This window comes from Chionomys nivalis, chromosome 20, assembly GCF_950005125.1.
Source record: "Chionomys nivalis chromosome 20, mChiNiv1.1, whole genome shotgun sequence".
Classification (NCBI taxonomy): domain Eukaryota; kingdom Metazoa; phylum Chordata; class Mammalia; order Rodentia; family Cricetidae; genus Chionomys; species Chionomys nivalis.
In genome coordinates this window covers 4,865,057-4,892,381 of record NC_080105.1, presented here as the reverse complement: position 1 = coordinate 4,892,381, position 27,325 = coordinate 4,865,057, and the positions used below count along the sequence as shown (strand labels likewise).

At 52.0% G+C, this 27,325-nt stretch overlaps 1 protein-coding gene across 9 annotated transcripts in view; it reads right to left on the bottom strand.

Annotated features, from left to right (window-relative positions):
- Positions 1–27,325, bottom strand: part of Myo9b (myosin IXB) — an 88,892-nt gene that overhangs the window by 7,203 nt on the left and 54,364 nt on the right. For 3 of the 9 annotated variants that reach the window (XM_057753117.1, XM_057753125.1, XM_057753126.1), the window contains exons 11-31: positions 26,939–27,060; positions 23,976–24,117; positions 20,712–20,916; positions 20,157–20,238; positions 19,008–19,097; positions 18,750–18,764; positions 17,040–17,153; positions 15,233–15,272; positions 13,270–13,392; positions 12,494–12,574; positions 11,973–12,083; positions 10,176–10,298; positions 8,371–8,687; positions 7,084–7,959; positions 6,148–6,202; positions 5,605–5,726; positions 2,336–2,463; positions 2,005–2,180; positions 764–862; positions 490–663; positions 81–119 (exon numbers count right to left, since the gene is read on the bottom strand). In XM_057753117.1, the coding sequence (XP_057609100.1) occupies positions 81–119; positions 490–663; positions 764–862; positions 2,005–2,180; positions 2,336–2,463; positions 5,605–5,726; positions 6,148–6,202; positions 7,084–7,959; positions 8,371–8,687; positions 10,176–10,298; positions 11,973–12,083; positions 12,494–12,574; positions 13,270–13,392; positions 15,233–15,272; positions 17,040–17,153; positions 18,750–18,764; positions 19,008–19,097; positions 20,157–20,238; positions 20,712–20,916; positions 23,976–24,117; positions 26,939–27,060 (3,234 nt within the window). The remainder of the gene's footprint in view (positions 1–80; positions 120–489; positions 664–763; positions 863–2,004; positions 2,181–2,335; positions 2,464–5,604; positions 5,727–6,147; positions 6,203–7,083; positions 7,960–8,370; positions 8,688–10,175; positions 10,299–11,972; positions 12,084–12,493; positions 12,575–13,269; positions 13,393–15,232; positions 15,273–17,039; positions 17,154–18,749; positions 18,765–19,007; positions 19,098–20,156; positions 20,239–20,711; positions 20,917–23,975; positions 24,118–26,938; positions 27,061–27,325) is intronic. The other 6 variants (XM_057753121.1, XM_057753123.1, XM_057753118.1 and 3 more) reach the window with 5 other exon arrangements.

Below are 27,325 nucleotides of genomic sequence, written 5' to 3'. Positions count from 1 at the left end.
TGAGCCCAAATGGACACACAGCTACTCACAGCATGCTTCTGCACACACACACACACACACACACACACACGGCTACTCACAGCACGTTCCTGTTTCCGCTTCTTCTTCTGGGCTTTGCTCTGTTGAGAAAGAGAGATGAAGCCCAGATGGGGATGAATAGTTAGACCAACTGTCCCCTAGGAACATCCCTGTCCTCAGAAAGGAGGTAGGGAGCTTGGAAGCACCATGACCCACCTGGAGTAGCATAAGGCACCCTAAAACCCACAGCTTGCTCAACAGAGCAGCATCGGGGCCATGGCTGACCAGGGAGATGATGGTGCTATAGCCAGTAGGGCTGGGAGGATGAGGTCTGCTAGGGTGGTGGACGAGGCTGGGGAGAGATGTGTGTGACTAAATGGGAGGGGCTGGGCAAGGAAGATATGGGGGAGACACAGCTAGCTATGGCACAGGGAGGACCCAGGATAGGAGGGGTGGGGTGAAACTGCCTACCTTGGTCGGCTCAGAGTCGGTTTGGGTGTAGCTGCGGGTGAACTCATCCAGCAGTGACTGGAAGACATTGAGGACCAGGTTGATGTCCTTCTCCCCACGCTCGGCAGCCAGGTTGTTGACAACGATCTGGTAGTTCTCCATTAGGTCCTTGTAGCCTACATGGATCTTTCCGTTCTGTAGGAACATGACAAGGTGTCCCCACGACCCAGCCAAGGGCTTGTGGCGTGGGACTGGGGGAGGTGAGGTATGGGCAGCTGGGGTGGGGTCCACGCACAGGCACAGAGTACATGGTCTTAATGTTGCTCCTGAACCGCTCGGTGGCCTCGATGAACAAGCTCTCTATGGGTGTCTTCTGTGAGCGCAGGTCGTTCACCTGCAGGGAGAGGGTGGTCAGCGCTGCTCACATTTAGTCAGTGCCGGCTATGAAACCCGAGGCAGCTAGAAACCTGACCCAGCGTGGGGCTCCTGTCCTACATGGCCATTCTAGCCCAAAGGACATCATGCATGCATCTGAAGATGGCTACAGGACAGGGTTTTGTGGGGCTTCGCAATGTGTGGATGGAACCAAGGGCCTCAGGAAGGTGAGGCTTGCACTGTCCCACTCAGCCAAACTCTAATTCTTCAGAGTATTTTTTTTTTTTTTTTGTGGAATAGTTTGGCCAGCCTGGGAGTTGTAATCCTCCTGCCTCAGCTTCCCAAGGCCTGTGGCAACTGCAGCTGTGGATTTCAAGCTGGAACAGCAAGATGATACGCACTGTGCAGCAGAGAGCAGTACACACTCCCACCAGTACTCTACAGCCCTTTGACTGAAGCTCTCGGCAGAGAACAGAGTGGAGCAAGGCTTACTAATATTTACAACACAGACATTGACTTGGAGTGAGAAAAATACAGATGGGCAAATTGTCCCCCATGAACATGCAAGGGATCAGCTGGCTTTAGATTTAGAATTTAGAATTTTCTTTAAAGAACTAAACCACTTTCCAGGCTCGGGAGACGGCTCCCTGCTTTAGAGCACTGAATGCTCTTCCGGAGGATCTGGGTTCCGTTCCTAGCACACACAGACGCTCCAGGGGATTTCATGCCTTCTAGCCTCTGTGGGCACTGTGTGCAGGTAGTGAGTATGCATGCAGGCAAAACACTCATACACATTTTTTTTTAATTTAAATAAGTTTGTGTGTGTACAGACATGCATGTCACAGCATGTATGGGTTAGAGGACGTCAACCTGTGTGAATTGGTTCTGTGTAGGCCTGGAGCATCAAACTTGGCAGCAAGCACCTTCACCTGCCACCTCAGCAGCCCTATTCCGCTTTTTTTTCTGTAGACCTGAATTTAGCTCCTCCCTGAGTGCTGCGGAGAAGGAGAGGGACCTCCTGTGCTTGCTGTCCCCAGAAATCTTTTGTATTGTTTAATCCCCTGAGCTGGGGGCAGAGCCCAGGTCCTAGGGATGAACAGCCACCTTACTGCACCATCTCTAGCCTGGGCGTGCCTAACAACTGGCATCCTTGCCGCTCACCTTGTTGAGCAGGAACTCATCCAGAAACTTGAGTTCGTTGGCATTGGTGATCTTGCGGAACACTGACTCACGCCACTTCTCTGACACTGTGATCTGGCCGACCTTGCGGTTTCGGTTCTTTTTCCCTTTCAGGGGCTTCTCGCCTACAGCATGGCGGTGCTGCTGGCTAGAAAGTGCTGCAGGGACACAGGGCAGTCAGAAGCAAGGTTAGAAATGAGCGCCCAGGTACACACTTAGGTCCCCTCCCAGGGCTCAGACACTGCCACTGGAACCTGACAGTTGTGGCCATGGCTAGGCAACTGATTCTGGAAGTTATGGGGAACCAACCAACCTTCTAGATTCTTCTTGGCGGAGGCTTCCTGTGCTACCTGCCCTCCATTGTTCTCCATCTCCTCCACGCCCTCCAGGCTAGGTTTCTTATCCTTCGTTTTGTGCAGGAACAGCCGCTTAAAGGCAGATCTGCAGGAGACAGTGTTTTTGTTTAAATCTTTATCTCAGGTGTGTGTATCTGTGGGTGTACACACTGAGTGCAGTGCCTTTGAGGGCCAGAGGAGGCTGTGCGGTCCGCTGCAGTGAGTCACCAGACATGGTGCGGGGACCCAATTCGTGTCCTCTGGAAGCAGGGCAGGTGCTCTTAGCCACTAAGCCATCTCTCTAGTCCCACTTTCTCTTTCTTTGAGAGTTTTACTATGTTGGCTAGGCAGGCCTCAAACGCAGAGACCCCTCCCAGGCACCAGGATTAAAGGCATGTGTCAGTATGTCCAGCCATTTTGCTTTTGAGACAGGGTCTATAGGCAGCCCAGAGTGGCCTTTGCATCCTCAGCAGCTGGGGTGTGTGTGTTATGCACCATGACTCTCCTTTGCACGTTTTGTTTTTTTTTTCTTTTCTTTTTATTTTTTTAAAGATTTATTTATTATATATACACTGTTCTGCCTGCATGCCAGAAGAGAACACCAGAATTCATTATAGATGGTTGTGAGCCATCATGTGGTTGCTGGGAATTGAATTCAGGACCCCTGGAAGAGCAGCCAGTGCTCTTAAACTCTGAGCCATCTCGCCAGCCCTCTTTTCTTTTTTTAAAGATTTACTTATTATGCATACAACATTCTGCCTCCATGTATGCCTGCAGGCCAGAAGAGGGCACCAGATCTCATTATAGATGGTTGTCAGCTACCATGTGGTTGCTGGGAACCAAATTCAGGACATCTGCAAGAACAGCCAGTGCTTTTAACCTGAGCCATTTCTCCAGCCCTTGGTTTTGTTTTTTCCAAGACAGGGTTTCTCTGTGCAGCACTGGCTGTCCTGGAACTTGCTCTGTAGACCAGGCTGGCCTCAAACTCAAGTAGATCAGCCTGCCTCTGCCTCCTGAGTGCTAGGACTAAAATGTGCACCACCATGCCTGGCTCTGCATGAAGTCTAAGGCCTGAGAAGCAGAAGTTATAAGACTGGACCCTCTCCAAGGGAAGCCATGTTCTCATCACCAATTTAAAACAAAAAATGGAGGCCACCTAACAAAGACAATGGTTCATTGTGGAGGACTGGATGAGGCATGGTCAGACAGATGGCATCTGTCTGCCTGAGCTGAGGAAGATGCTGTGCAGGACTCAGCCTGCCCCAGTGTCATAAAAAGAATGCAGTGAAGGGCTGGTGAGCAGTAAAGGCGAGTCACAAGCCCGACAACTTGTATGGGGACTAACTCCAGCAAGTTGTTCTCTGACTTTCACACACAGCACGTGTGCACACACACGCAATATAAATGAAAATAACTTAGAATAATGAGCTCTTGCCCCCTGATGGCTTTTCATGGACACAGTATGTGAAGAAAGCCACAGAAATGGTGACATTATTAAGTGCCTGCTGGGCATGGAAGGGACAAATGGTTACATGCCAAAAAGTTACCTCAGACTCTGACTAGGATCTTTTGTGGGAAAGGTTTTTGAGTTTGTGACCAGCTGAAGAAATATAGGATGAAATAGGAATCAACCAACACAATACAAATCCAATAGTAAGTATTCTTATAAAGCAAACAGAAGGGCCTGGGGGTGTGGCTCAGGGGTGGAGCAGCCCAAGGCTTCTTCACTAGAACTGTAACAGACCAAAAACAATTTAAGAAAAGCCACTGGTTGGAGGGAGCTCCATGAAGGTGGAGGCAGGATCAGTCACTGTGAACAAGAACGCCTGGAGTCCCCAGATCCAGGCCAAGGGCAGCCCCTCTGGGCTGAGCAGAGCCCAGTTTCATCTGGCTTTGGACCTCTTGTGAGATTCAACTCTTCTTGGTTACAGCCCCTGGGTTCTGACACTTGGCAGCAGAGGCCTCCTTGTGCCCCACCCCCACCCCATTCTATGTTTTTCTATTACTTGCTATGGTTAGGGCAGAAGTGTTCCTGCCCCACAGACTCTTCTGTGAAAGAACCATTCTAGAGCAGTCTAGCAAGGCTGTCTGGGCGGCACAGGAAGTTGTCAAATCTGAGGGCCCAGAGTGGTTACAGAGGTGACAGAGGGGTTTTTGAGATGGTATCTTCACAGCCCAGGACGGCTTCAGACAGTGACCACCCTCCTGCCTCAGCCTTCTCAGGGCTGGGGTTACAGCTATGTAAAACTAAGCCTATCCAGGATCTGCTTTTGACTTCACTGGGGAAAAAAAAATGGAGGGCTTGGCATGGTGGTACACACCTTTAATTTCAGAACTCAGGAGGCAGAGGCAGAGGCAAGTGGATCTCTGTAAGTTCACCAGGTCTACAGAGTGAGTTCCCGACAGCCAGGGCCACAAAAACCCTACCTCAGAATAAAGAAGTAAACAGATAAGAAAACGGAGGTGGCTGGGAGGCGGCTCAATGGTAAGCGCTTGCTGTGCGAGTCTGAGGGCTTGCGTCTGCACGCATAACACTGGGCGCAGGGGTGCTCGCGTGTCATCCCACGGCTGGGGCTGGGGTGGTAGATTCTTGGAGTCTGCTAGCCAACCAGCCTAATGACCTCCAGGTCCAGTGAGAGACCCTGTCTCAAGTGTGGTGGTTTGAGTGAGAGAGAAGCCTCACAAGCTCATTTTGAATGCTCAGTCACCAGGGTGTGGAACTGTTTGGGAAAGATTAGGAAGTACAGCCTTGTGGGAGGAGATGCCACTTGGGGTGGAGTCAGGCCAGGCCCAGTGTCTCTCCGCCTGCTCATAGCTACCGCTCCAGCTCCATGTTTGCTGCCATGATGATCATGGACAAACCCTTCAAAACCATAAGCCAGCTCAAATTAAATGCTTTCTTTTTTTAAGAGTTGCCTTGGTCATGGTGTTTCCTCAACAGCAGTAGAAACAGTGACTAAAACGAAGGACACAATGTCAGCTCCTGTCAGCTGACAATCAAAGCAGGTGACCTGGCCTGGCTGTGGCTTTCTGAGACATCATTACAAGCAGTGGCCACCCTGGTCCTTGAAGTGGTCTTGAGCTGGGCTAAGTGGGAAGGGTCAATGGCTAGTGGTTCAATAAAGCTCTTGGGAACTGTACCTCAAACAACTGCTGAGCCCATATGTGCCTCATCAATGCAGTCAGCTTACGGGAGCTGCAGCAGGGCCCTGGGTGTCTCTAGTGGGTGGGTACCCTGATCACTTACTTGGAGTCACCCTGGGAGCCTGGAGATAGGCCTGCATCAGGACCAGCAGACACATCTCCTGACTTCTTCTTGTGGATGGCTGGCTTCTTGGTGCTCGGATCCCCATCAATTTCAGCTGGAGTCTGAAAGGGATAGGTTCAGGGAGAGGGCTGGGAGAGCCGTAGTTGGGGCCAAACCTCCCTGTGCCCCACCAACCAACTCCACCATGAGTTTTCTGGCTTTAAAGATTTTATCTTATATTTTGGTTTGAGACAGGGTTTCTCTGTGTGGTCCTAGCTGTGTGTGCAGGAATGTACACACATATGCGGGTGCTCAAAGAGGTCAGAGGTAGGTCCCCTGGAAATGGAGTTATAGAAGGTCATCTGCAAGAACAGCAGCCTTTAGAGGAAGGCTGTCAGGCTGCTCTGTATCCCATGTGGCTGAGGCTGGCATGCTGCCCTGCCTCTCGAGCGTCACAATGACAGGTGTGCACTACCAACCAAGCTTGCTCAGTAGTGTGTATGTGTGTGTGTGTGTATTGGTGTGCTGCAGCTTTACCCGTACCTTGACTGGAGACAGCTTGGAGACGTCACTGGTGGAGGAGGAGATACGCCTCTCCCTGTGACCACAGACAGCACTGTTACTGAAAGGCACCATGCCACGCAGAGGTCCCAGTGCAGTGGCTTTCACTTGGGTGGGGTTTCCTTGCCCATCCCAGCAAACATTCACAGAGACAGAGAGGACAGCTATGCGGCATCCCTCCATCTATCCCTGGTTTCACCCATCACCTAAGGACCCAGCCATCTCATACTCCCTTCACCAGTCAATCTTTTTCCATGCAACCATCCCTCCAACACCCACCTACACACTAATCCATTCTTCTATTCGATTCATCATGTTTACCTACTCACCTGTCAAACTCATCTACCCATCTACGCTCCACCCACCTACCAATGATCTGCCAGGCTACTGGCACGTGATGGGAGGGGCCAGTGATAACATTCAGCATTCTGATACACGGTGTCCCCAGTTAACTCTGGGCCTCAATCCAGCAGTACCACAGCTAAGAAGTCCTGCATAGGTGGCCTGTCTCCAACTCCACACTCCCTTTCTTCAGTCCAGCATGGGTCCCAGAGGCTAGAAATGGGGTCCCTGAGGTACCTCTTCTCCTTTTCTTGTCACAGAAAGGGAAACTGAGACTCAGGGAACATGGAGTAAAGAAGACCCACAGGGGCCTGGCTTCTACAGCCAGTCCTGTTACAGACTGCCTGGCCAATGTTCATTATCTTTGCAGTGCTTGGGACAGCCAGGACCTGACACATGCTCAGTGAGCTCCTTGTCAAACCTTACTCTAGCCTGAATGCTGGTCTGCTCCTATCCCTCACCTTTCATTCTACTGACCCCTGCCTGACAAGCATGGCCACACGTGTTTAAGGCATTGGGCTCTGAGCTGGTGCTGCCCACCCAGTACCCCCAGTCCTGCATAGTGGGCAGGCTTACTCTGTAGGAGTCAGGGCTGCCCCTACAGCCCGGTGCTTCTCACTCAGGTCCAGGGATTGGCTCAGCATGGCACTGGTACCACCAGCCGCTATCAGCTTCTTGCCTCGCCATATCTCCACGGCGGTGGCCAGCCGTTCTGTGTCTGGGTGTTGGTACCGTTGGATCTGGGTAGAGCCACTGGGACTCTCTGGCTTGTCCTGAGCCTTGGGGCTGTCCCCACCTTTGGCCTTATCCCTGAGGGATTCGGGAGTGGTGATGGGGACCACTGGGGTGACCCTACTGTCTAGGGCCAGGCTAGTGGGCCGCTGTGTGGGACTGAGGCTGGGACTCCCAGGTGGGGCTTCCACAACCTGCACCTGCTTTGAAGGAGAGTGGGCTGTGGCCTCAGTCCACGCTCCCGAGGGCAGTCCGTCTTCCCTGTATCCCTTTGTGTCCTCAGGGAAGTTCTCCCCTGTTTCCAGACTGGTCCTCCTGCAAGGTTCTCTTAGGGTGCTGCTCTCTTCCTTGCAGGACTGGATGTGTTTGTTCTGTAGCTCAACATGCTCCAATCCTCGTTGCCGCCGCGACTCTCTCTTCTCCCGGCTGCTGGGGACTTTCTCGTGATTTTCTGCTGGCTCCGTTTTTTGCATTGGGGTGCCCTTCTCCAGGCTGGGTGCCTCCTTCTTAGGTGAGGATGTGCCAGCTGGGGACCTGTCTTTCATCCAGGTTTCAGTCTGTACACCCAGACTCTCGAGGTCCCCAGTCTGCTCCACAACAGGCTGCTCAGACAGCTGTTCGGTTGTGGTTGCAGGGCCCAGCTCAACCTCTGATGTCTCTGCTGCAGCTTCCCTGGCTTGTTCCTCTGCCTTCTGCTTCTCTGACATCATCTGGTGGAAGCTAGTGGGAAGGAAAGTGTGACACTGTGTCTGAAGTGGACATCTGGGTGACTTCGGGAGCACAGAAGGCTGAGGTCCACTAGGCCCCACCTGCAGAGACCCAGCCAATGTCCACTGAGGGTGGTTTCCCAACCAGCAGGACTGAATGCTCGATGGGAATAGCGGAAGAGAGGTATTTCGAGTTGGTGCAAGCAGCCCCTCCACCAGGCCTGCATCACCTGTTCTGGATGGCACGTGGAGGAAGCAGCCAGAATTCTCCCTCTTGAGCCTGCAATAGCTTGTTTGTAGTCAGGCCTTCCCCATCTCCCTGCACCCTGCCTGAGGTCCCCAGTTCTACCCTGAGGCTGGGTGCTAGTGATCTTGGGCATTTCTTCAGGGAGTGCTCCTGGGTAGGGATTCATATTCCACTTACCTCCTGCGCTGCAGGTGGCCACGACAGAGGCTCTGTAGGCGGATGATGTTGTTCCTCTGTCGGTGGTAGGCCCGACGCTGCAGGTAGCCCCTCCAAGCAGCCTGCAGGTACACAGCTGCCTGTGTCCTCTCCAGCGCACGGCGTACACGGTATGAGCGCCAGCAGGCCTGGATGGCCAGGGCAGCATGCTTCATCTGCAGGAAGTGCCTGCGTTCCAGCACCATACGGAACCAGCTCTGCAGCAGCAGGATCCTACGCAGGACCTCGCCATGCAACCTCTCCTGCAGGGCCTGTCGCTCTGTTTCCTTCAGGAAGACCTGTGGGCAGGGGTAGGGGTGTGTCACCTGCAGGGTCCTGCCCTGCAGAGTTTGTGTAGCAGGGGCAATGCAATCAACCAAGTCAGGAGTGACAGCTGTGGCTTTAGTGACCTGAGACTATGCTGTTTTTGCTAAACAGGCTCTTGTGTAGCCCAGGTTGGCCCAAACTTACCATGTAGCTGAGGCTGGCCTTGCACCCCTGATCTTCCTTACTACTTAGGTGTGCTCACCAGCAGGTTAGGGACTGTAGTGTGTTGAAGCAGAATTCATGTAGCACAGCACTCATCACTGTGTGCTCACAGGACACAGGCCAACACCAGGCTACTTCCACACCTTATGTTTTGAGACAGGGTTTCTCATTGAACCTGAAGGTTTTTCACTGATCTGGCTCCTGGCTCCGTCCCACCATCGTTCTCAGTGGAGGCTGAGAATTCAACTCAGGTCCTCATCCTTGCATGGCAAGTGCGTATGAACTGTACCATCTCCCAACTGAGCTGAGCCATCTCACTACCCTTTCTTTCTTTTCTTTTCTTTTTTTGGGACAAGGTCCTACTATTGGAACCCAGGCTGGACAGGAGCTCACAATTTTGTCTCAACTCATCCAAACAGTAGGATGACAGGCACGTGACAGTTCTGACATTTCATGTCAATGGGATCACACAGCAAACAGCCCTGTATGTATGGTTTCTATCACTCAACTTGTCTCCTAGTTCAGGACATAGGATGTCAGAGTTCTGTTCCTTTTGTGGACAGGCCACTGTCTGCTCACCCAATCTGATGGGCACTCGGACTGTGCACACTGAGGGCTGTGACTAGTTTAAACATGGTGTGTGTGTTTCTGGGAACATCTGGTTTCAGCTCTCGTGGGCACTACCCTAGTATGGAACTGCTGGGTCCCCAGGTAACCTGTCTGGGACTGGACCTGGACTGTCAGGGCCTGAGTGCAACTGTGCAGCAAGAGCAGCTGAGTGATGCCAACGGCAGCCACCAGCTCACTCTGAGACTCAAGATGGTGTTTGGAAGGGAAGACACAAAAAAGGGAAGCAGCCTCATGCCGACCTATGGTCTGGATGAGCCTTATCTCTTAACATTTTGTTTGGAAGTTTCAATCAGTGTTATAACCCTGAGGTGAGGGACCTTCAGGACGTGGGTCCCAGTGGAAAGAGGTGTGGTCTCCACCGGGTGCCCGTTGAAGAGAGTAAATGTGCTTCTCACAGGACTTGCTGGTCCTCTATATAGATGTGTGGGTCTGGAAGAGCTGGCCTGGGTCCTGTCCTCCCTGCTGCCTGGCTCTCCAGCTCCCAGAACAGGGAGTATCAGAGACCTCTGTGCTAAGCACCCAGCCTCAGGTACTGGGTCCTCGTGACAGAGAGCACTTTGCTGCAGAGCCCAGACCCTTCAGAGCAGTGTGGGGTACTGAGAGAAGTGTGAGGTCACACGTGGGTGGAGTGGGTGTGGGACGGCAGCTGCAAGTGTGGCAGTACTCACCTTCGTCTTCCCGATCTGGTAGTTCCGGCCATCCACCTGTAGCTTCCCCAGCAGGGCAGCAATGGCCTCCCTGCAGGGCTGGACATCCTTGGGCAGGAGCACCTGGAACTGCTCCGTGAAGTCCTGGCACGGGTAGGGAAGGACAGTGTAAGCACAGTTGGCAGCTGCAGTTACTTCATGAGAAGGGCCAGGTTCCCTCTCTTAGTGCTGGTGCTACAAGTCCTGGGGCTGTGCCATGCGAGTTGGGCACAGCTGGACCTCACTTATTTCCAAACTTATTTCCTGAAGCTCAAACTTGGTTTTCTTTCTTTGTATGTGCAGTGCTCATGGAGGGCAGCAGAGAACGTCAGATCCCCTGGAGCGGTGCCACCGACGATTATGAGCCTCTGTATGTGGGTGTATGGATCCCAATCTCTGCTCCTCCTGCTGAGTCATTCCTCCAGCTCTCAAAGTTGTTTCCTGTGCTTATTATTCCCTGAAGTTATGCATGAGTGACTACGGAGGACTTGGTGTGACAGTGGGGACAAATATGATTGAATACTTGGACCCAGGCGAAGGAAGTGTTTGGGAAGGATTAGGAGGTGAGGCCTTATTGGAAGAAGTGTGCTATGTGGGTGGCCTCTGAGGCCTCTCAGTGTGCCCTCTGCCACTCCTGATGACACGTGTTCACTTTACCAGCAGAGACTAAGAACCCTCTGGCCCTAAGCCCAGTTTAACACTCCTTTTTACATGCTGGCTTGGTTTATCACAGCAACAGAAAAGTGACCAACTACAACAGAGCTCAAGTTGGTCTCATGCCAATGGTGACACAGGACAGGGTATTTTATTATTGCTTTTTTCCATTTCCATGTGTGTATCATGTTTTTGCACGTGTGTGTGCATGCATGTGTATGTGCAACCAAGTACGAGCAGAGGCTGGAGACTGTTGTAGGGAGTCATCCTCCTTGGTGTTTCCACTTTATTCTTCGAGGCAGGGTCACTCAGCCAAACCAGAGTTCACGGATCCGGAGAGTCTCAATAATTAGCTTACTCTGGGACCCTGTCTTGACTTTCTGAGGCTGGACTTGCAGGCAGGCCAAGGTCTTATCAGGGCTGGGGTCTCTGTACTTTAGCACTTGCCCACTAAGGCATCTCCCAGCCACTGAGAAGGGGATCTGAGTGGCGGAAGTGGCACTGCCCTGGCACACTGCAGGGATGTCCGTGGCTAGAACCTGGGGCGCTCATCCACTGAACACACCCTCAGCCACTATGTAAAAGACATAGTTGTTTTGTTTTGATAGTCTCTTTCTGCACCCCAGGCTAGCCTGGAAGTCACAGCAAGTCTCCTGCCTTTTTTGAAAGCTGAGATGAAAGATTCGGGATGTCCTATCCATGTGTTTTAACTAAATGGAGGCAGAGGAAGGGTCCAGCCTGCTCCTGGGCACCGTGGAGCACTCACAACAGCGTTACAATTGCTGTCACTAGGGCCGGTGAGGTGGTACAGTTCAGTAGGTAAGGAGCTGGTAGCCAAGGCTGACAACCTGAGTTCAAGATCTAGGACCCATACGATAGGAGGAGAGAGCCGACTCCTGCTCAAGTCCTTTGATCTCCATAAATATGCTGTGATGAGTTTATGTCATATACAAAATACAAAATAAGTGTGAACAAATACACTCAAGACACGTCAACACACCAGGCTAGAAGATGCTCAGTCAAGGACCCGTATGAGACTTCCAGTTCATTCAGTTCACAGGTATTTCCAGGTCTGCTGCGGTGGCCACCCCTGCAGGGCAGAGGGAGCGGGTGTGGGTGGCCTACCTGGAAAGTGTACTTGGCACTGTAGCCGGAGCGCCGGATGCGTACAGTCTCCAGCATGCCCGTGTAGCGCAGCTGCTGCAGGACCAGCTCGTCATCGAAGCAGAGTTCCTTCTGCAAAGGCATGAAGTGCTCAGGGGCTCTGTGGGACGCAATGTGTACTGTCATGTCGTCCGTGTCCCGTCCTCCCCGCCACTTCACCCTGTGCCCCAGCTCAGAAGCTGACCACTCCTTAAGGTTAATTTTTTTCTGCCCCAACCTTTTTTCTTTTCTTTTCTGAGGCAGGGCCTCATGTAGCCCAGGGTACCGCATACTCTATTTAATTCTCCAGCCTCCACATCTTCAGTGATGCGACGGCAGGCATGTACCCACCTGGCTAACATGGTGCCATGATGGACTCTGGGGCTTCTTGCTGGACAAGTGCTCTACCCATTGAGTGCCAGCTCCAGTTCCTGCTTGTGGCTATTTTAGTCCCCACATTGGTGGTCAAGGCCTGCCCCCAATATTCTGTGATCCCCACTCACCTTCTCGGCATTGGAGCGAATGCAGCGAATGAAGAAGGGCTCGGCCTTGCCCAGCGCCTCCAACAGCTTGTTAAGAGATGTCTGCAGGAAGAGGGAATGCAGATAGAGCTGCTGGCCAGGTGCAAAGCTCAGCGGAGAGGAGAGCACTGCACTGCTATGTGAGGGACACGTCTGGGCTGCTGGGGTCATATATGCAAGGGAGCCATCCAAAGGCTCTGCTTGCTGCCTCAGCTGTGCGGATTCCTATGGTTGATCCAAGACTCTTTTGGGGCCACACGGCTGCCGTTTTGCAGAGGTGGAGCAGATGACTAACCTTGGAGAGGAGCATGGAGGTGACTGCCATCTCCCTTTCCTTTCCTTTTCTGTTTCTGCAGGGCTGGGGCCGAACTCTGTCCTTGCACATGCCAGGCAAGCACTTACCGTACCTAAGCTACATCCTCAGCCTTACAGACCTGTGGAGATGTCCCAGGCTCCATCCCAGCACCACAATAAAAATAATTTAGCACACACCTGTTGACTACCTGAGGACAACTTGGAGGACACGAAATCCTGGACCAATAAATAACAAAGTAATATCTCTCCGCTTCCTGGAAGCCAGGGGGAAAGGATTATGACCTCAGAACATGGCTCAACAGCCACAATGACTGACTTGCTAACTAACGCTCTCCTTTGAATCTCAGTGGCTTTCAAACAGGGGTGATTTTGTACCTAGGGCACGCGAGTAACACCAGACACCTATGAGCATATTACGAGGTATGAGACAGAGGCTGCCCCACCTGGAACTGCGCACTGATGCTGGGTGGCTTCTTCTTCTTGTGAAGGTGCAGCAGCGACTTGGTGGTGCGGTCGTGCAGCGTCATGCCGATGATAAGCCTTAGGGACTTGGAGTCCAGTAGGTTCTATGACAGACACATAAGGTCGGGCCTGCTTGCCACAGCCTAGAGGCGGCACTGGCTCCCTGGGTGAGCACACCCTCCCCCCCATCCCTCCCCCTCAGGACAGGGGCCAGGACTCAAGTCCTTTCTGCCTATGCCAGGAGTTTCATGAATTCAAAGCCATCAGACCTCAAATGCCAGCATGAACTGGTGAAAGACAGGAGGACCATGTTTCCTCTGGCTGTGGGTAGGGCTAGGGGCCTGTTTAGACAGAGGTCTGTGAATATCAGAAGCCATATGGCTCCCAGGACATGCGGATTCCTCGCCTGTGACTGAATGCACTGGTCCAGCACACCACACTGAAACCAACATGCTTTCAAGTCTGTGGTGATACTTTTTCCCTTTAAAACGCTCATGTAGCCCAGGCTGGCCTTGAACTCCTGATCCCTGCCTCCAACCTCCCAACTGCTCTGAGAACTGGCACACACCACTACACCTGGACTGGACTTTTCATTTATGGGGACAAAATTCTGCTCTGTAGCCTCGCCTGCAACTCAGTTCCCATGCCTCACACTTCCCTAGAGGAATGACAGGCATGCGTCACTATACATAGCCAATCTTATACTTAACAAAACAAGTTATTTTTTTAAAAAAAAATGTATTTTATGTGCACGTGTGGAGGTCAGAGAACAACTTGCAGGAGTCAGTTCCCTCTTTCTATCATGTGAGTCCTGGGCACTGACAGTTTAACACAAACACGCACACGCAACCACTAGTGCTGCCGTGTCAAATTACTTTCCAGCTATGAGTCTAAGGTGAAAACGGAATACACTCCATAGTGAGACAGCACCATTCTGACACCTCACTGTACGCATGGACATGTCTCAGAATGCTTAGCAACAATCCAGAATCCCTGCAGATACTGCTCTGCACAGTTTGACAAGAACTACTAACCATATTAAAAAAAAAACAAAACAACACCCCCCACCACCACCTGTTTTCTCTTCACGACTGTAGTCCAGGGTGTGGACAAGTGTGTGCCTTACACTCAGCACTGCACTGTGGCCACAGTGAGGCCACTGGTCAGGCTCTAAGTCCCCAGAGAAGGCTCAAAGCCTGTGGCAGAATGAGCCTGGGCTCTGAAGACAGAGGGTTGCCTGCACTCCATTGGTAACCAGGGGTCCTGGGAACTTTCCACTGTAAACACTGAGGGAGAGTTTGCAGGGCTCTGGCCTGCCCTGTCCTGCAGAGGGGTCTCACAGGCAGCACCTGACTCATGCTGGATAAGGATTAGTCCAGTGGCTTCTGGGAAGTACCAGCTCTGAGGCGAGGAGAACCCTTCTAGTTGGATCACTAGAGGGGCAGATTTAAGACAGAATCTGGCTTTCTTTCCTGAGAGTGACCTCAACTCCTCCTGGGTAAACCATTGCAGGTCCTACTCTGACGAAACCCCAAGACAACTGAAAGCCAGGTCACCATGGGGAGAAGAATCTGATTTCTGTGCAGGGAACCCAGAGGCTGATAAAGGCTCAGCAGGGGGTTGCACCCCAGTTCCTCACTGGGGATTCTAGGAAGGGGCTCCACTCTAAGTCACACTCCCAACCCCTCACATGGGGGTCCTAGACAGGGCTCTACCTCTGAGCCACACCCCAGCCCCTCACTGGATGATCCTAGGCAGGGGCTCCACCCGAGCGGCACTCTCAGGTGATACAGCTTTGTATTAGTGTCAGCTGGAGGGTGAGCAGGAGGAGTGGAAGAGGTCCCAGAAGTTCAGTGTCTCTCTCCCACCTCCCTGTCTCAGAACAACTTGAGAAAGGTGTTCTCAAGTCGTGTATGATGTCGCCGTCTGCCCGTGCGGGTTTACCTTTGGAATGATCTGCTTTTGTTTGATACCTTTACTCTTCCTGTCAAAATATTAAAAACGGTGTGAATGTGAGGGACATAGGGCTGGGGATTGTGTTAGTTCAGCAAGCCACGCCTTGCGGGTTAGATCCAGAGAGACAGAAAGAGGACAAGTGCAGCAAGGTCGCCACCGACTCCCCAGACACCCGAGAGCTCCTGCCTTCCGCACTGCAGACCTGTCACAGCTCCGTGTGCAGACTGTGCTGGAGGTTCCAGGATCTCTACGCAGCAGTGACAAAGTGCACACAGCACTGAGGGCCCTGATACACTAAGTGACTGACCTACTCTGCTATGTCAACTCTCCACTGGTGGGGCAGACTTGCCCTGCAAAGAACAATGGCCGGGTGACTCCTCACTCGATCCTCCTAAGGGCATTCATTATTGGTTCTCCACGCTGGGTACAGAACCCAGGGCCTTCATACTGAGATGTCCCTCCTCTGAGCCACACCCCAGCTCCGGGATGCTGATGGTAGAATGAAAACTTGAAGGCCTAATCCATGGTTCAGGGACTGGCAATCAGTCCCAGTGGTCACACAGTGGTCTCATGTAGCCCAGGCTGGCCTGTACTTGCTATGTAGCTGAGGGTAACTCTGAACTCCGAGTCCTCTGCCTCCACCACCCCAGTGTTAGGATAATAGCATTCAATATCATCCTTTTTTTTTCCCCAATGGAGACAGGTTAGCCTCAAACTCATAATCCTCCTGCCTCCGCCTCTTTTATGCTGAGTGTTGGGCAAGTGCCACAATGCCTGGATGTGATGTGGAAAAACTAGTGCACACAAGAACCCTAATCACTGTGCACATGGCCAGGGGCTGCTGTGTGCTCTCATGCTTCAGAGCTGGGAATGCTCACCCAGCCTCGTCCCTGGGCCACATCCAGTCCTCAGCTGCATCGCAATTAATTTGGGTTAAAAGAAAGTAACAGAGAAACTTATGCAAAAATCACCTTTGGATATAGTGGCACATGCCTGGAGCCCCAGCTGTTCCCAGAGCTGAGGCAGGAGGATTCTTTGAAGATTTCTTTTTAAGCATGTGTGCACACAAGTGCAGTACCCATGGAGGCTAGATGAGGGGATCCTCAAGCTGGAGGTCCAGGTGAGTTACCCAAGATGGGTGTAAGGAACTGAACTCAGGTCCACTGCAAAAGCAGCAAGAATTCTGAAGTGCTGAGAATCTCTCCACTTGGAGGAGGATCTTTGAACCCAGAGGTTGCAGGCCAGCTTGGGTGACATGGTGAGCCCCTGGCTCTGGGGTGGAATTGGGAAGAAGAACCAAAAAGTCAGGCTCCTCATAGGCACAACCAGTCTGTGGCTGTTGACTGTGGGTGCCCTGACAGGTCAGCACAAAGGGGTTTGAGAATTATCACCCCGTTTTACAGAGGAATGCTGAACCCCAAGGGAACTAAGTGGAATGTAGGCAGGGGTGGGTTGGAACCCAGGTTTATAGACTGGTCCCTGGCTTCACACGCTCCTTGCTTGCATGGGCTTCATAACAAGGTCACAGCAGCAAAGGCCAGGCAGGAAAGCTTGTGTTCTGCGGGCTGGCCAGGGCAGAAAGGGTCAGGGTCAGAGCGGGACTCATCACAGGAGCTGCCAGGGACATTAAGGCTGGTCAGCAATGGCTGGCTGAGAGCTGGACTGGGAGGCAGTGGTGGGGGTAGGGAGAGTGTTAGTGGCTGACTGTATGGAGGATGAGCTGGCCAGCTGTGCTGGTGACGGGTGGGGGTGGCGGAGTGGCTGCTGCACTTGAAGGAGCTGGGGGGGGACTCACAGGAAGAAGGTGCGGGGCTTCTTGAGCCGACTGAGGGACTGGAGAAGCCTCCGCGGGTCCTCGCCCTGCCACGGCAGTCCTTTGAGGCTCTTGATGATTTGGTTATGCAAATCGCTAAGGGCCAGAAGGGGACCCGGTGACAGAAAGAAGAATAGTTAGAGCATGGCCCGCCACCTGGGGCCCCCAATGCCCACCAGGGTGTCCCCAGGCCACAGGAGACAAAACATGCATCTGAGGAAGGGATGCACAAGGAATGACCACTGTGTCCTTCCAGAAGGAGGGGACTGAGCCAGATACGGCCACTGTCCCTGAGCTCAGGGGGCCATGGACTTATAACAGGACCTTGGCTAGCCTGGATCTTGATATATAAACCAGGCTGACCTTGAACTCACAGAATCGACATCTGTTTGCCCAGCTTCCCTTGTTTTTTTTAAAGTATTTTATTCATGTGTGTATACATGTATGTGCATGTGTGTCTTTGTGTGTGTGAGGTACTCTGGAGGCCAGAGGGCACTGGGCGTGACAGAAGGAGTCAAGCATTTGTAAGGAGCCCATGTGGGTGCTGGGATCTGTGCTCTAGTCCAACAGTGAATGCTCTCAACTGTAGGTTCATCTTTTGAATGCCAGGGTCTTCTATTTTTAAAGTGGTTTTCTTTACAACTTGGGGGATGTGCCATAGTCTGTGGAAGTCAGAGGACAGCTCCAGGTAGTCATGTGAGGACTTGAAGATCAAACTCAAGAGCGTTGGGAGTGGCAGCAGGCGCCCTTCCCTGTGAGCTGTCCAGCCCGGCGGGATCCTTTATTTATGAGCCTGTATAATTTGTATAAAATAGATTGGGTCTACAGAGCATGGCCCAGGCTTGAACCTCCCTGGTACCCTTAAGAGACCCGCATTGCCTGGTACTTCTCGGCTGCCTCCTTCTAGCCCCAGGGGACCAACCTGTGTCCAGACATATATGGGGACATGTGACTATTCCTAGGGTTTGGTACTTTTGGTACCTGGCAAATGGCAGCTAGCGACAATGTCCAACACCCTTTAGGACACAGGTGACCCTCACTGCAGGGACAGAACTAAGGTTAGGAACCGACCTGAAAAGGGTCAACTTTCTTAAAAATTTATTTTATTTTTAACTATGTCCATATGTATGTAGATACAAGTAGAGTTGGCACATGTATGCAGTGCCCACAAGGGTCAGAAAAGGGTGTCAGACTTCTTGGTGCTGGAATTGCAGGTGGTTGTGGGCTGGCCTAGGAGTGCTGGCAGCTGGGTCCTCTGAGAACAGTGAACCACTTCTGCAGCCCACACTTTTGCTGGGATGGTGTCCAAGGCCTCATGCAAACTGGGCAGCTGCTCTGCCACTGAGTCTTGTCCTGGCTCTCACTTGTTATTCAGTATTTGCTAATATATTTGTGTGTCTGTCTGTCTGTCTGAGGGTGTGTGTGTTTACTTATGTATTTGTGTGTGTGCGCACACACACGCGTGTGTGCACAGGGAGGGGGCGAGTTGGCTTTCTCCACCATGCAGATTCTAGCATGCACACCAACGTGGGCAGGTCTGTGGTTCCTTTACGCAGGAGGCCATCTCACAGGCCCTCAGTTGTTCTAAAAGCATGTTTAGACTCTGAAGGTTGGCCTGAAGGAGCCCCTGTGTGCAGCCCCGTACTGTGATCCATGCACCATGCCTTGTGCCCAAATGGACGCCACACTTACCTCCGCTCCCTCGCTCTCCAGGGAGGCACAAGAGCAAAACAACACGGGTGACACAGGGTTAATGTTTACTTCCTTTACATGGCCTTCCTGTCTAGAGGGCTCAGAGTAGCGGCCATGGCTTCTGCCAATCCCTCAGTGCCCTGACCTGGCCAAATGTGCCAGTGTGTCCCCGGGGAAGGACACTGCTCTGAACTCCCAGATGGCGGCCCTGGCCTGTGCCTCCCTGGTCTTGGGTGCGAAGGCCTGGCTGCTACTTACTTCCTGCTCTCATAGAAAGCCATGATGTCCTCAAAAGCGTTAACATCCAACTCCTCAGAGCGGTCAAAGGAGAAATCTAGCCCTGCACAGCTGCAAGGGAGAAGCTCAGTGAACCCAGCGGACATGCAGCCCTCACACAGCTCGACTAGGCAGGGGCCACACACAGGGAAAGAAACATCCATGGGAACGGCACATCTCCTTTACTCGTCCCCTGTAGACGAGTAAAGCTAACTTCTGATGTGGTTCAGGGCTGTCTATGCAGCCCAGGCTGGACTCAGTCTCAGCCCTCCTCTGCTGGCTACTACGGCATAGCTAGGCTGGCAGATGCCTGCCCATGCCAACAGTTTCCAGCCTTGTGGGGTCCGCCCGGCTCTAAGACTGCTGGGACATTGCTTCCTGACCTTGAACTCCTTCTGGACAGCTGTCAAACATGGCTGACCTGCCACATTCCAAGTGCCCCTACTTTTTTGGTCAGTGCAGGGAAGTGAACCCAGAGACTCATTTGTGTTAGGCAAGTACCAAAACACAGAGGCATACTCCCAACCCTTTTATGGGCACCAGGGTCTTGCTCTGTAGCCCAGGTTAGCCTTGGTCTTGCAATTCTTCTGCCTCAGTCTCCCAATAGCTGCAAGCAGAGGCCAACACCCCCAGCCCCGTTCACATGCACTTTTACACCCTCTTGGAGCCAAAGGGGAAGGCTTAGGTCTCTGTCCAGGCTCACAAACTCCTCCCACTCAGAAAGGAAAACTCAGCAGAAGATAGTGCGGGGTCCAGACTGGGACCAGAGAAGAACCATCCCTGCATATTCCAGTCCTCCCTCAGGCTCAGGAGCCCAGCATTCTACAGCAGAATGGCACCCTCAGACTGGGAGACTCTCTCAGCGGCTGTCACTCTGTAGTTGCAAAGGCCCCATCCCCATTCCCCCAGGCAAGGGAACCGAAAAGCATCCTCTGTGCTGACCTGCCCAGAGCAGATGCTGTCCCAGGACCTGCCTTCTGGGGACAGAAGGGCACCAAGCATGGGTCTTTGTGTACATTCAGCTGCCTGAGAGCTTACTCAGGGCCACAAGAACCCTGGTAGAGTTTCCAAAGCCGTATAAACAACGACACCTCACAGGACCACTGGGGAACAAACTGAAGTCTCGCTCACCGATACAGTTTTTCCGAAGGGGTGTTAGCTCCTCTTGGCAGCTCTTCCGTGTGACTTCGAGTCCCAGGACTACTTATTCCTGCTGGAGACATAGAGTGTACACTGTTTGGTCCCCCATGGTACAAAAGCTATTACTTCTGTGGAATAAGCAGTCAATACTTTTTTTCTTTTGAGGAAATGGGAATTGAACCCAAGACCTTGCACATGCTATGTAAGCACAAACTATGTATCAGCCCCTCACTGGGGGATCCTAGGCAGGGGCTCCACCCAAGCTACGCCCCCAGCCCCTCACTGGGAGATTCTAGGCAGGGGCTCCACCCCTGAGCCATGCCCCCAGCCCCTCACTGGGGATTCTAGGTAGGGGCTCTACTGCTGAGTTGCACCTTAACCCTCTTTAGTCCTGAAGATAGACTTATTAACTTTCTCAATTCTAGACCTGAAATCATGATTTTCTGACTCTGCCTCTCAAATAGCCATGCCTAGATTTAGAATGGGCTATAACTGTTTGCCAATCATGTTGCTTGCTCTCAGGGAGGGTATCCCTTCAATTCCTACCTGCTGCCTTCTCAGCTCTCTCTGCACGCAAGCGCCCAGCCTCCCGCAGCACAGCCATGGCCCTGATGGCAGCCCGCAGCACAGCCCAGCGGAACACAGCCACTGGGTCCATGCCGATGAGCTGGCGTACATAGGAACTGTCACTGCCCCGCAGCAGTGCTACAATGTCAGGTCGCATGTAGTCCATGTTCTTCTCCCGGAAGTCCTGGTAAGGTGAGAGTGAAATCATAACATTGGTGTATGACTCAGCCAGGCTCTCTCCGTGTTCCCTCCTGCCCCTGGGCACACGGACTGAGGCATGCGGGCATCCTGGATCTGGACCACTTTTCAACTTCCTGTCTGCTTCATCACTGTGCACAACACCTACTGAATGCTAAGATAAGTCAGCTTTCACTGACATTCATCTCTGCTAATTCCCCATGGCTGAAGACTGGGATCTTGTTTCTCATCTCTGACTGTTGTCCCTGTCTCAGCCCATTCAGAGTAGCCCTGGTCCCCAATCCCTGTGCCGACAGTCCTTGGACTGATTTGAATCAATCTGCTTGCTCCTTGCATTATTTTAGGGATGCCTAAAATAAATTTGCTATTGGATCTTGTCTCTCATCCCTTCCTCAACTTTGGGAAATGGCCTATGTACTCCTTAAATAACAACCTAAAATGGCCGCCTAATGACAGATCCCAACATGGGAGCTTTCTAATTTCTGTCAGTGAATAGGCAGATGGAAAAGTTTCTATCCAGCCATGCTAAACTCTTCCCTGTCTGCTTTTCCGTCTGCTGGGCTAAGCCTGTCTGGGGTGGGCTATTCCCCGCTTCTCTCACTCCTATCCTGCCACTGCACCATCTACGCCAGAGAGTGGGTCCCCGTTCTCACCCCACTGCAGAGGCAGCACTTCCAGTCTACTTCATGTATAGAAGAACATGTGAATTTGTGAATGGTGTGGCCACACAGATGTAATTGTAAGTAGAGTCCTTGCAGGTGGGGGAGAGCAGATGCACTGCAGAGGTGGGTCTCTGTGTGTAATAAATGCCTTAGCGGGCCCTGCCAAGCTGGATCATCACACAAACACACCATACGTAGCGGAGCGTAAACGTAAATTTTGAAAGCATAGTTGATGGCATAAAGTGGGTCATGTAGGGAACCCGCTGCAGGAGGGAGGAACCTTAGGGGAGGAACCTTACAAGTCCTCGTCTCTCTCTTACAAGGCTCGTCTCTCTCTTAAGCTCAAACAAAATGGTGGCAGTTGCCCCTAACAAAGATGGTGCCAAGGATGACTGCCTAGCTGCTCAGGGCAAAGTAGGCTGGTCTTCTTACAAACTCCTAACACATAGGAGCTTCTGAAGCCTGGCAGGTCCTGCGCTAACAGCAGAAGGCAGATACAGCCTTTAAGCCCCTGGCCTAAAGACGGTGGAGGATCCTGAGAAGTGGTTCTATCAACTGAGTAAGTTCTCTGTCCTTTTTTTAAAATCAATAACTCCAAGGAAAACTTTATCCTTCTCAAAGATCTCTGATACAGTTTGATGGCTGAGAGGTTTTGCCAGTTTAAAAAGGACAACCTCACAAAACAGATTTCAGGATAACTTGTTTTTTTTTTTAATTATATATGTATATAATGTTCTGTCTGCACATATCCCTGCAGGCCAGAAGGCACCAGATCTCATTACAGATGGTTGTAGGCCACCATGTGGTTGCTGGGAATTGAACTCAGGATCTCTAGAAGAACAACCAGAGCTCTTAACCTCTGAGCCATTTCACCAGCCCCCAGGATAACTTCTTACCATGTTTAAATAAAAAATGTTTTAAGATACAAAACTCAAACAAAAAGGTGTTTTAAGGTATACAAATGCAAGTTATTAAGGTGTGTACCTGCAAGTTATAAAGTTCCAAGGACAAATGCAAGTTATCAGATTTCTCTCTCACTATGCTGCCATTCAGTCTAAAGATTCTGATAAGCTATTAATCTGGCTGGCAGGGAGCTGCCACCACTGCACTGCGAGATCGGGATTCCAAAGACTCCTCGGTCATTTTCTAAAGATACTTTTCTTTTTTTTTTTTTTTTTTTTTTTTGGTTTTTCGAGACAGGGTTTCTCTGTGGTTTTGGCTCCTGTCCTGGCACTAGCTCTTGTAGACCAGGCTGGTCTCGAACTCACAGAGATCCGCCTGCCTCTGCCTCCCAAGTGCTGGGATTAAAGGCGTGCGCCACCACCGCCCGGCTCTAAAGATACTTTTCATTGTGTAAAAACATCCGTCACGGTCATTTTGGCATAAATATACTGCTGTTTATACAATCAATGCATGTATCTAAAACTTAATGTTTTCACAAACTCAAAGAATTCTTGTGAGTTTCCAGGGAGCCAAACCAAAGGATTCACCTTAAACAGGTCAGATACACACCTCTCTCAATTCCCTGGTCCTGATACCCTCCTCTTCAATTACCAGGACCTAAGGAAAAAATTTTTTCTTCCTAAATTTAACCTTGTCCTCTACTCTGCCAAAACCTTGCCAGGTCCAAGAGGCACTGGACAGTTCCACACCACAAATCCTGGACAGGAGTGAAGCAACCAGCTACCCCAGGACGTAACCAGCTTTCTCAGGTCTCCCAAGACTCTGACGCCCACAAATCAGCAGGAAGCAGTATTGAGAACTTGACATCCTCATCCCCTTAACCTGCCATACCTAACTCCTTGCCTTTTGCCTTTTTATTATAAGAAAAAAACGGGAATGTTATAATTATTCTGGCCAGCCCTGTCCCCTGTCACCTAGGAACCCTGTCCCTTTAAAAGAAAAGCTCCACCCACTCCCAATCTCCCCCTTCCCACCAAGACAAGCTGATCTTACGCCTCTTCTCTTCCTTTCTCTCTCTTGTCTGTTCTGAAGAGGCAGCTTCTGCTTCTTTCCTTCCCCCTTTCTTCCCTCTCTCTGTCTCTCTCTTCCCGTTTCCCCTTACCCTTACGCCCTCCCATTACCCACTGAATAAACTCTATATACCCAAGTTCTCTTCACATGGGGTATCTGTCTGTCTCCCACCTGCTGCTCCCATCTGCAGTAGGACCTGCCAGGATTATCCACTCCATAAACCTTAACAGGCAGTTAGCCCTTGGAACCCATGGATACCCTAGGAGCATTATGAGAAAGGACTGACAATACCCTGGCTTGACTGGCATTGAGGTTTGGGGGTGAGTCCAAGCACCCCCAGAATGTGCTGTCCCCACTGAAAAACAGCAAAGGGTCCAAGAGAGCAGTGTGGGCGTAGAGCCACACCTACCTTGATCTGATACTTCACTCTGCCTGCAAAGTGCTGGATGATGAAGGCGGGCTCCAGGACTGGTGTGCCCAGGAAGTACTTATTCTCCTCATGCTGCTGCTTGAACTTGGCCAGCAGGGTGTGACTTGTAGCATGTGGGAAGCTGCAGACAGGGAAGGACACACAGTGAGAGGAGAGTGGAAAGACACCAAGCTGCTGAGAGGGGCTGATGCCAGGTTGTGTGGACAGAGGATGGGTGAGGAGAGGACAGAATGAGTGCTGGCACCTCTTTAGTTACTTTTTATTGGCATGGTGTATAAGTGTGAGCATGCAATTGGCATGGTATATAAGTGTGAGCATACATTTGTGGAAGTCAGACAGCCCACAAGAGTTGGTTTTCTCTGTGCACCAGAGGACCCTGGGGATTAAACTCAAGTCTTCAGGCTGTCATCTTAACTGACCAAGCTACCTAGCTGCCCCTAGAAGCTTGTCAGCTTCTCAACATGTACTGAACATCCATGTGGCAAGTGTGGGACCACAGGATTAACACAGAGCAGAGTTTCAGGGGTACAATTCTTATGTACCCCAAAAGGTTGTTTCTGCTGCCCACTCCATGTAGATCAGGTTTGCTTGTCTCTGTCAATCTCCAGGCATGGGTCTGCTAGCTTCTCAGATTCCACTCTGGAGTGGCCTCTAGTTTTGGAGCCATGTGTACCTGGATGTATGCCCTGGAGCTGAGGCCCTTGATCCCCACACGGAGAGTGAGCATGGCCTCACAGATAAAGCAAGGTTCTGTTCTGCTGGGAGGGAGGAGATGGAGGAGTAAGAGACTCCTTGTACCTGGCTATTTTTGCCACTTGGAAGGGAAATGCCTCCCTGGGTTTTGGCACACCCTGCTGGTTCCAGCCTCACTGTAAACAAAGGCAATGCTAGGTGTGTGCCAGATGCCTGGCTCTGGGGCTCCACAGCTTGATGAGGAAGGAGGGCTTTCTGGCGGGGGAGTCACAGTAATTCAGGGCTTGGAAGGTCTGGGAGGTGGGATACTCACTGCCTTGGGCACCCAAAAAAGGAAAATATTTAAAAAATCTGCAGTGATAAATATTAACATGGCTGTTTCAGGAAGCTAAAACCAGGGCCAGCAAGATAGTTCAGGAGGTGAGGATACTTGTGGCCAAGCCTGACGGCAGGAGTTCCATCCCTAAGAACCACATGGTTGAAGGACAGAAACAACAGAGTTGTCTTTTGGCTTTTGCATGCACAGTGCACACTGGCCACCCGACAACAACACAGCCGCCTCCCTACAACAACACACCAGCCACCCTACAACAACACACCCGCCACCCAACAACACAGCCGCCACCCTACAACACAGCCGCCACCCTACAACAACACACCAGCCATCCGACAACAACACACCCGCCACCCGACAACAACACACCCGCCACCCAACAACACAGCCGCCTCCCTACAACAACACACCCGCCACCCGACAACAACACACCCGCCACCCGACAACAACACACCCGCCACCCTACAACAACACACCAGCCACCCGACAACAACACACCCGCCACCCGACAACAACACACCCGCCACCCAACAACACAGCCGCCTCCCTACAACAACACACCAGCCACCCGACAACAACACACCCGCCACCCGACAACAACACACCCGCCACCCTACAACAACACACCAGCCATCCGACAACAACACACCCGCCACCCGACAACAACACACCCGCCACCCAACAACACAGCCGCCTCCCTACAACAACACACCAGCCACCCGACAACAACACACCCGCCACCCGACAACAACACACCCGCCACCCGACAACAACACACCCGCCACCCAACAACACAGCCGCCTCCCTACAACAACACACCAGCCACCCGACAACAACACACCCGCCACCCGACAACAACACACCAGCCACCCGACAACAACACACCAGCCACCCAACAACACACCCACCACGCATCAACAACATACCAGTCACCCGACAACACACCCGCCACCCACCAACAATACAACTGACACCTAATCACAACAATATATTTTTTAAAAGAGTGTGACACAGGGCGGGGCACCCAGTGAAAGTGCTGGCAGCAGTAGGTTGTAGGCCTGGTTTTCCTCAGCGGCTGCAGACAGAGTCAGCTCCTGTACTCCTGTCACAGAGCTCGCCTGGTCCTTTTCTCCACTGTGAGCGCTGGGGATTTGGCCTGAGGCATAGAATCTGAAGCAGGGGATTCTGGGGGGGGGGGGGGGGTGTTGGGGGGGGGAGGTGGCGGTGGCGCACGCCTTTAATCCCAGCACTCGGGAGGCAGAGGCAGGCGGATCTCTGTGAGTTCGAGGCCAGCCTGGTCTACAGAGCTAGTTCCAGGACAGGCACCAAAGCTACAGAGAAACCCTGTCTCGAAAAACCAAAAAAAAAAAAAAAAAAAAAAAAAGAATGACCTTGGAGACCTAATTCTCCAGCCTCCTCCCTAGAATGACAGGCACGTTCTGTGGCGCTAGGCAGGAGCTGCACCAATAGAGCCTCCAGCCTCACCACAGGCACAGCACCGCGGACAGGGAAAGCTCCTCTGGCCTCTTCCGGTAAATGTGGGGTGGGACTCTAAGATTCTGACGGTTTCTTGATTCGGGGGCATGTAGTCTCCAGGACCATGAGAGGTCAGCACAGCCATGGAAACCAACCCAAAGCTAACTGACTTCTGCAAGGGCAGTTGGGTGACTGAGACCCCTTTCACCCTTCCCAGCACACACACTGCTGGTTCTGCAAAGCCCCAGCCCTGCTCCCGGGACACAGGAGCCTTCCTGTGAAGATGTGTTCAGCCAGCACAGGTGAGTCACACGCCTGCTGTTTCCAGAACATGCCGCAGAGACACTAGGCAAATGCATGTGAGAAACTGAGCAGTCCAAGGAACCTGACTGGGCCCCTACATTGGCACTGGCTCAACAGCCAGGGCAGGGACACTCACTTGCTCTCCTCGTCCAACAGGTAGAAGAGGCCTGTGGGCTTCTTGCTGATGAGGTGGATACAGCCCACATTGTCGGTGTAGTCAATGTTGTGCCACGCGATGCCCTCACCCTGGTACTCCTCCTGTAGGGTGAGGAAGGTTAAGGATTTGGAAGGGGGGGCTCCCTCGCCCACAGAACTCGTCCTGCTGATGCCCTCGGCTTCAGGGACAACAAAGAGACGGCTCCCTGTCACAGCGGACAGTTCAGGGAGCCAGGAGGTGCTCCAGCAATTTCCCCCTCAGTGCGACTCAAGAGAACCGAAAGTGCAAGTCCAAGAGGACTTGTACATGTGTGTTTACATGACAAAATACCGCAGCCACAGTGACAGATGACTGGATAAATTCAAC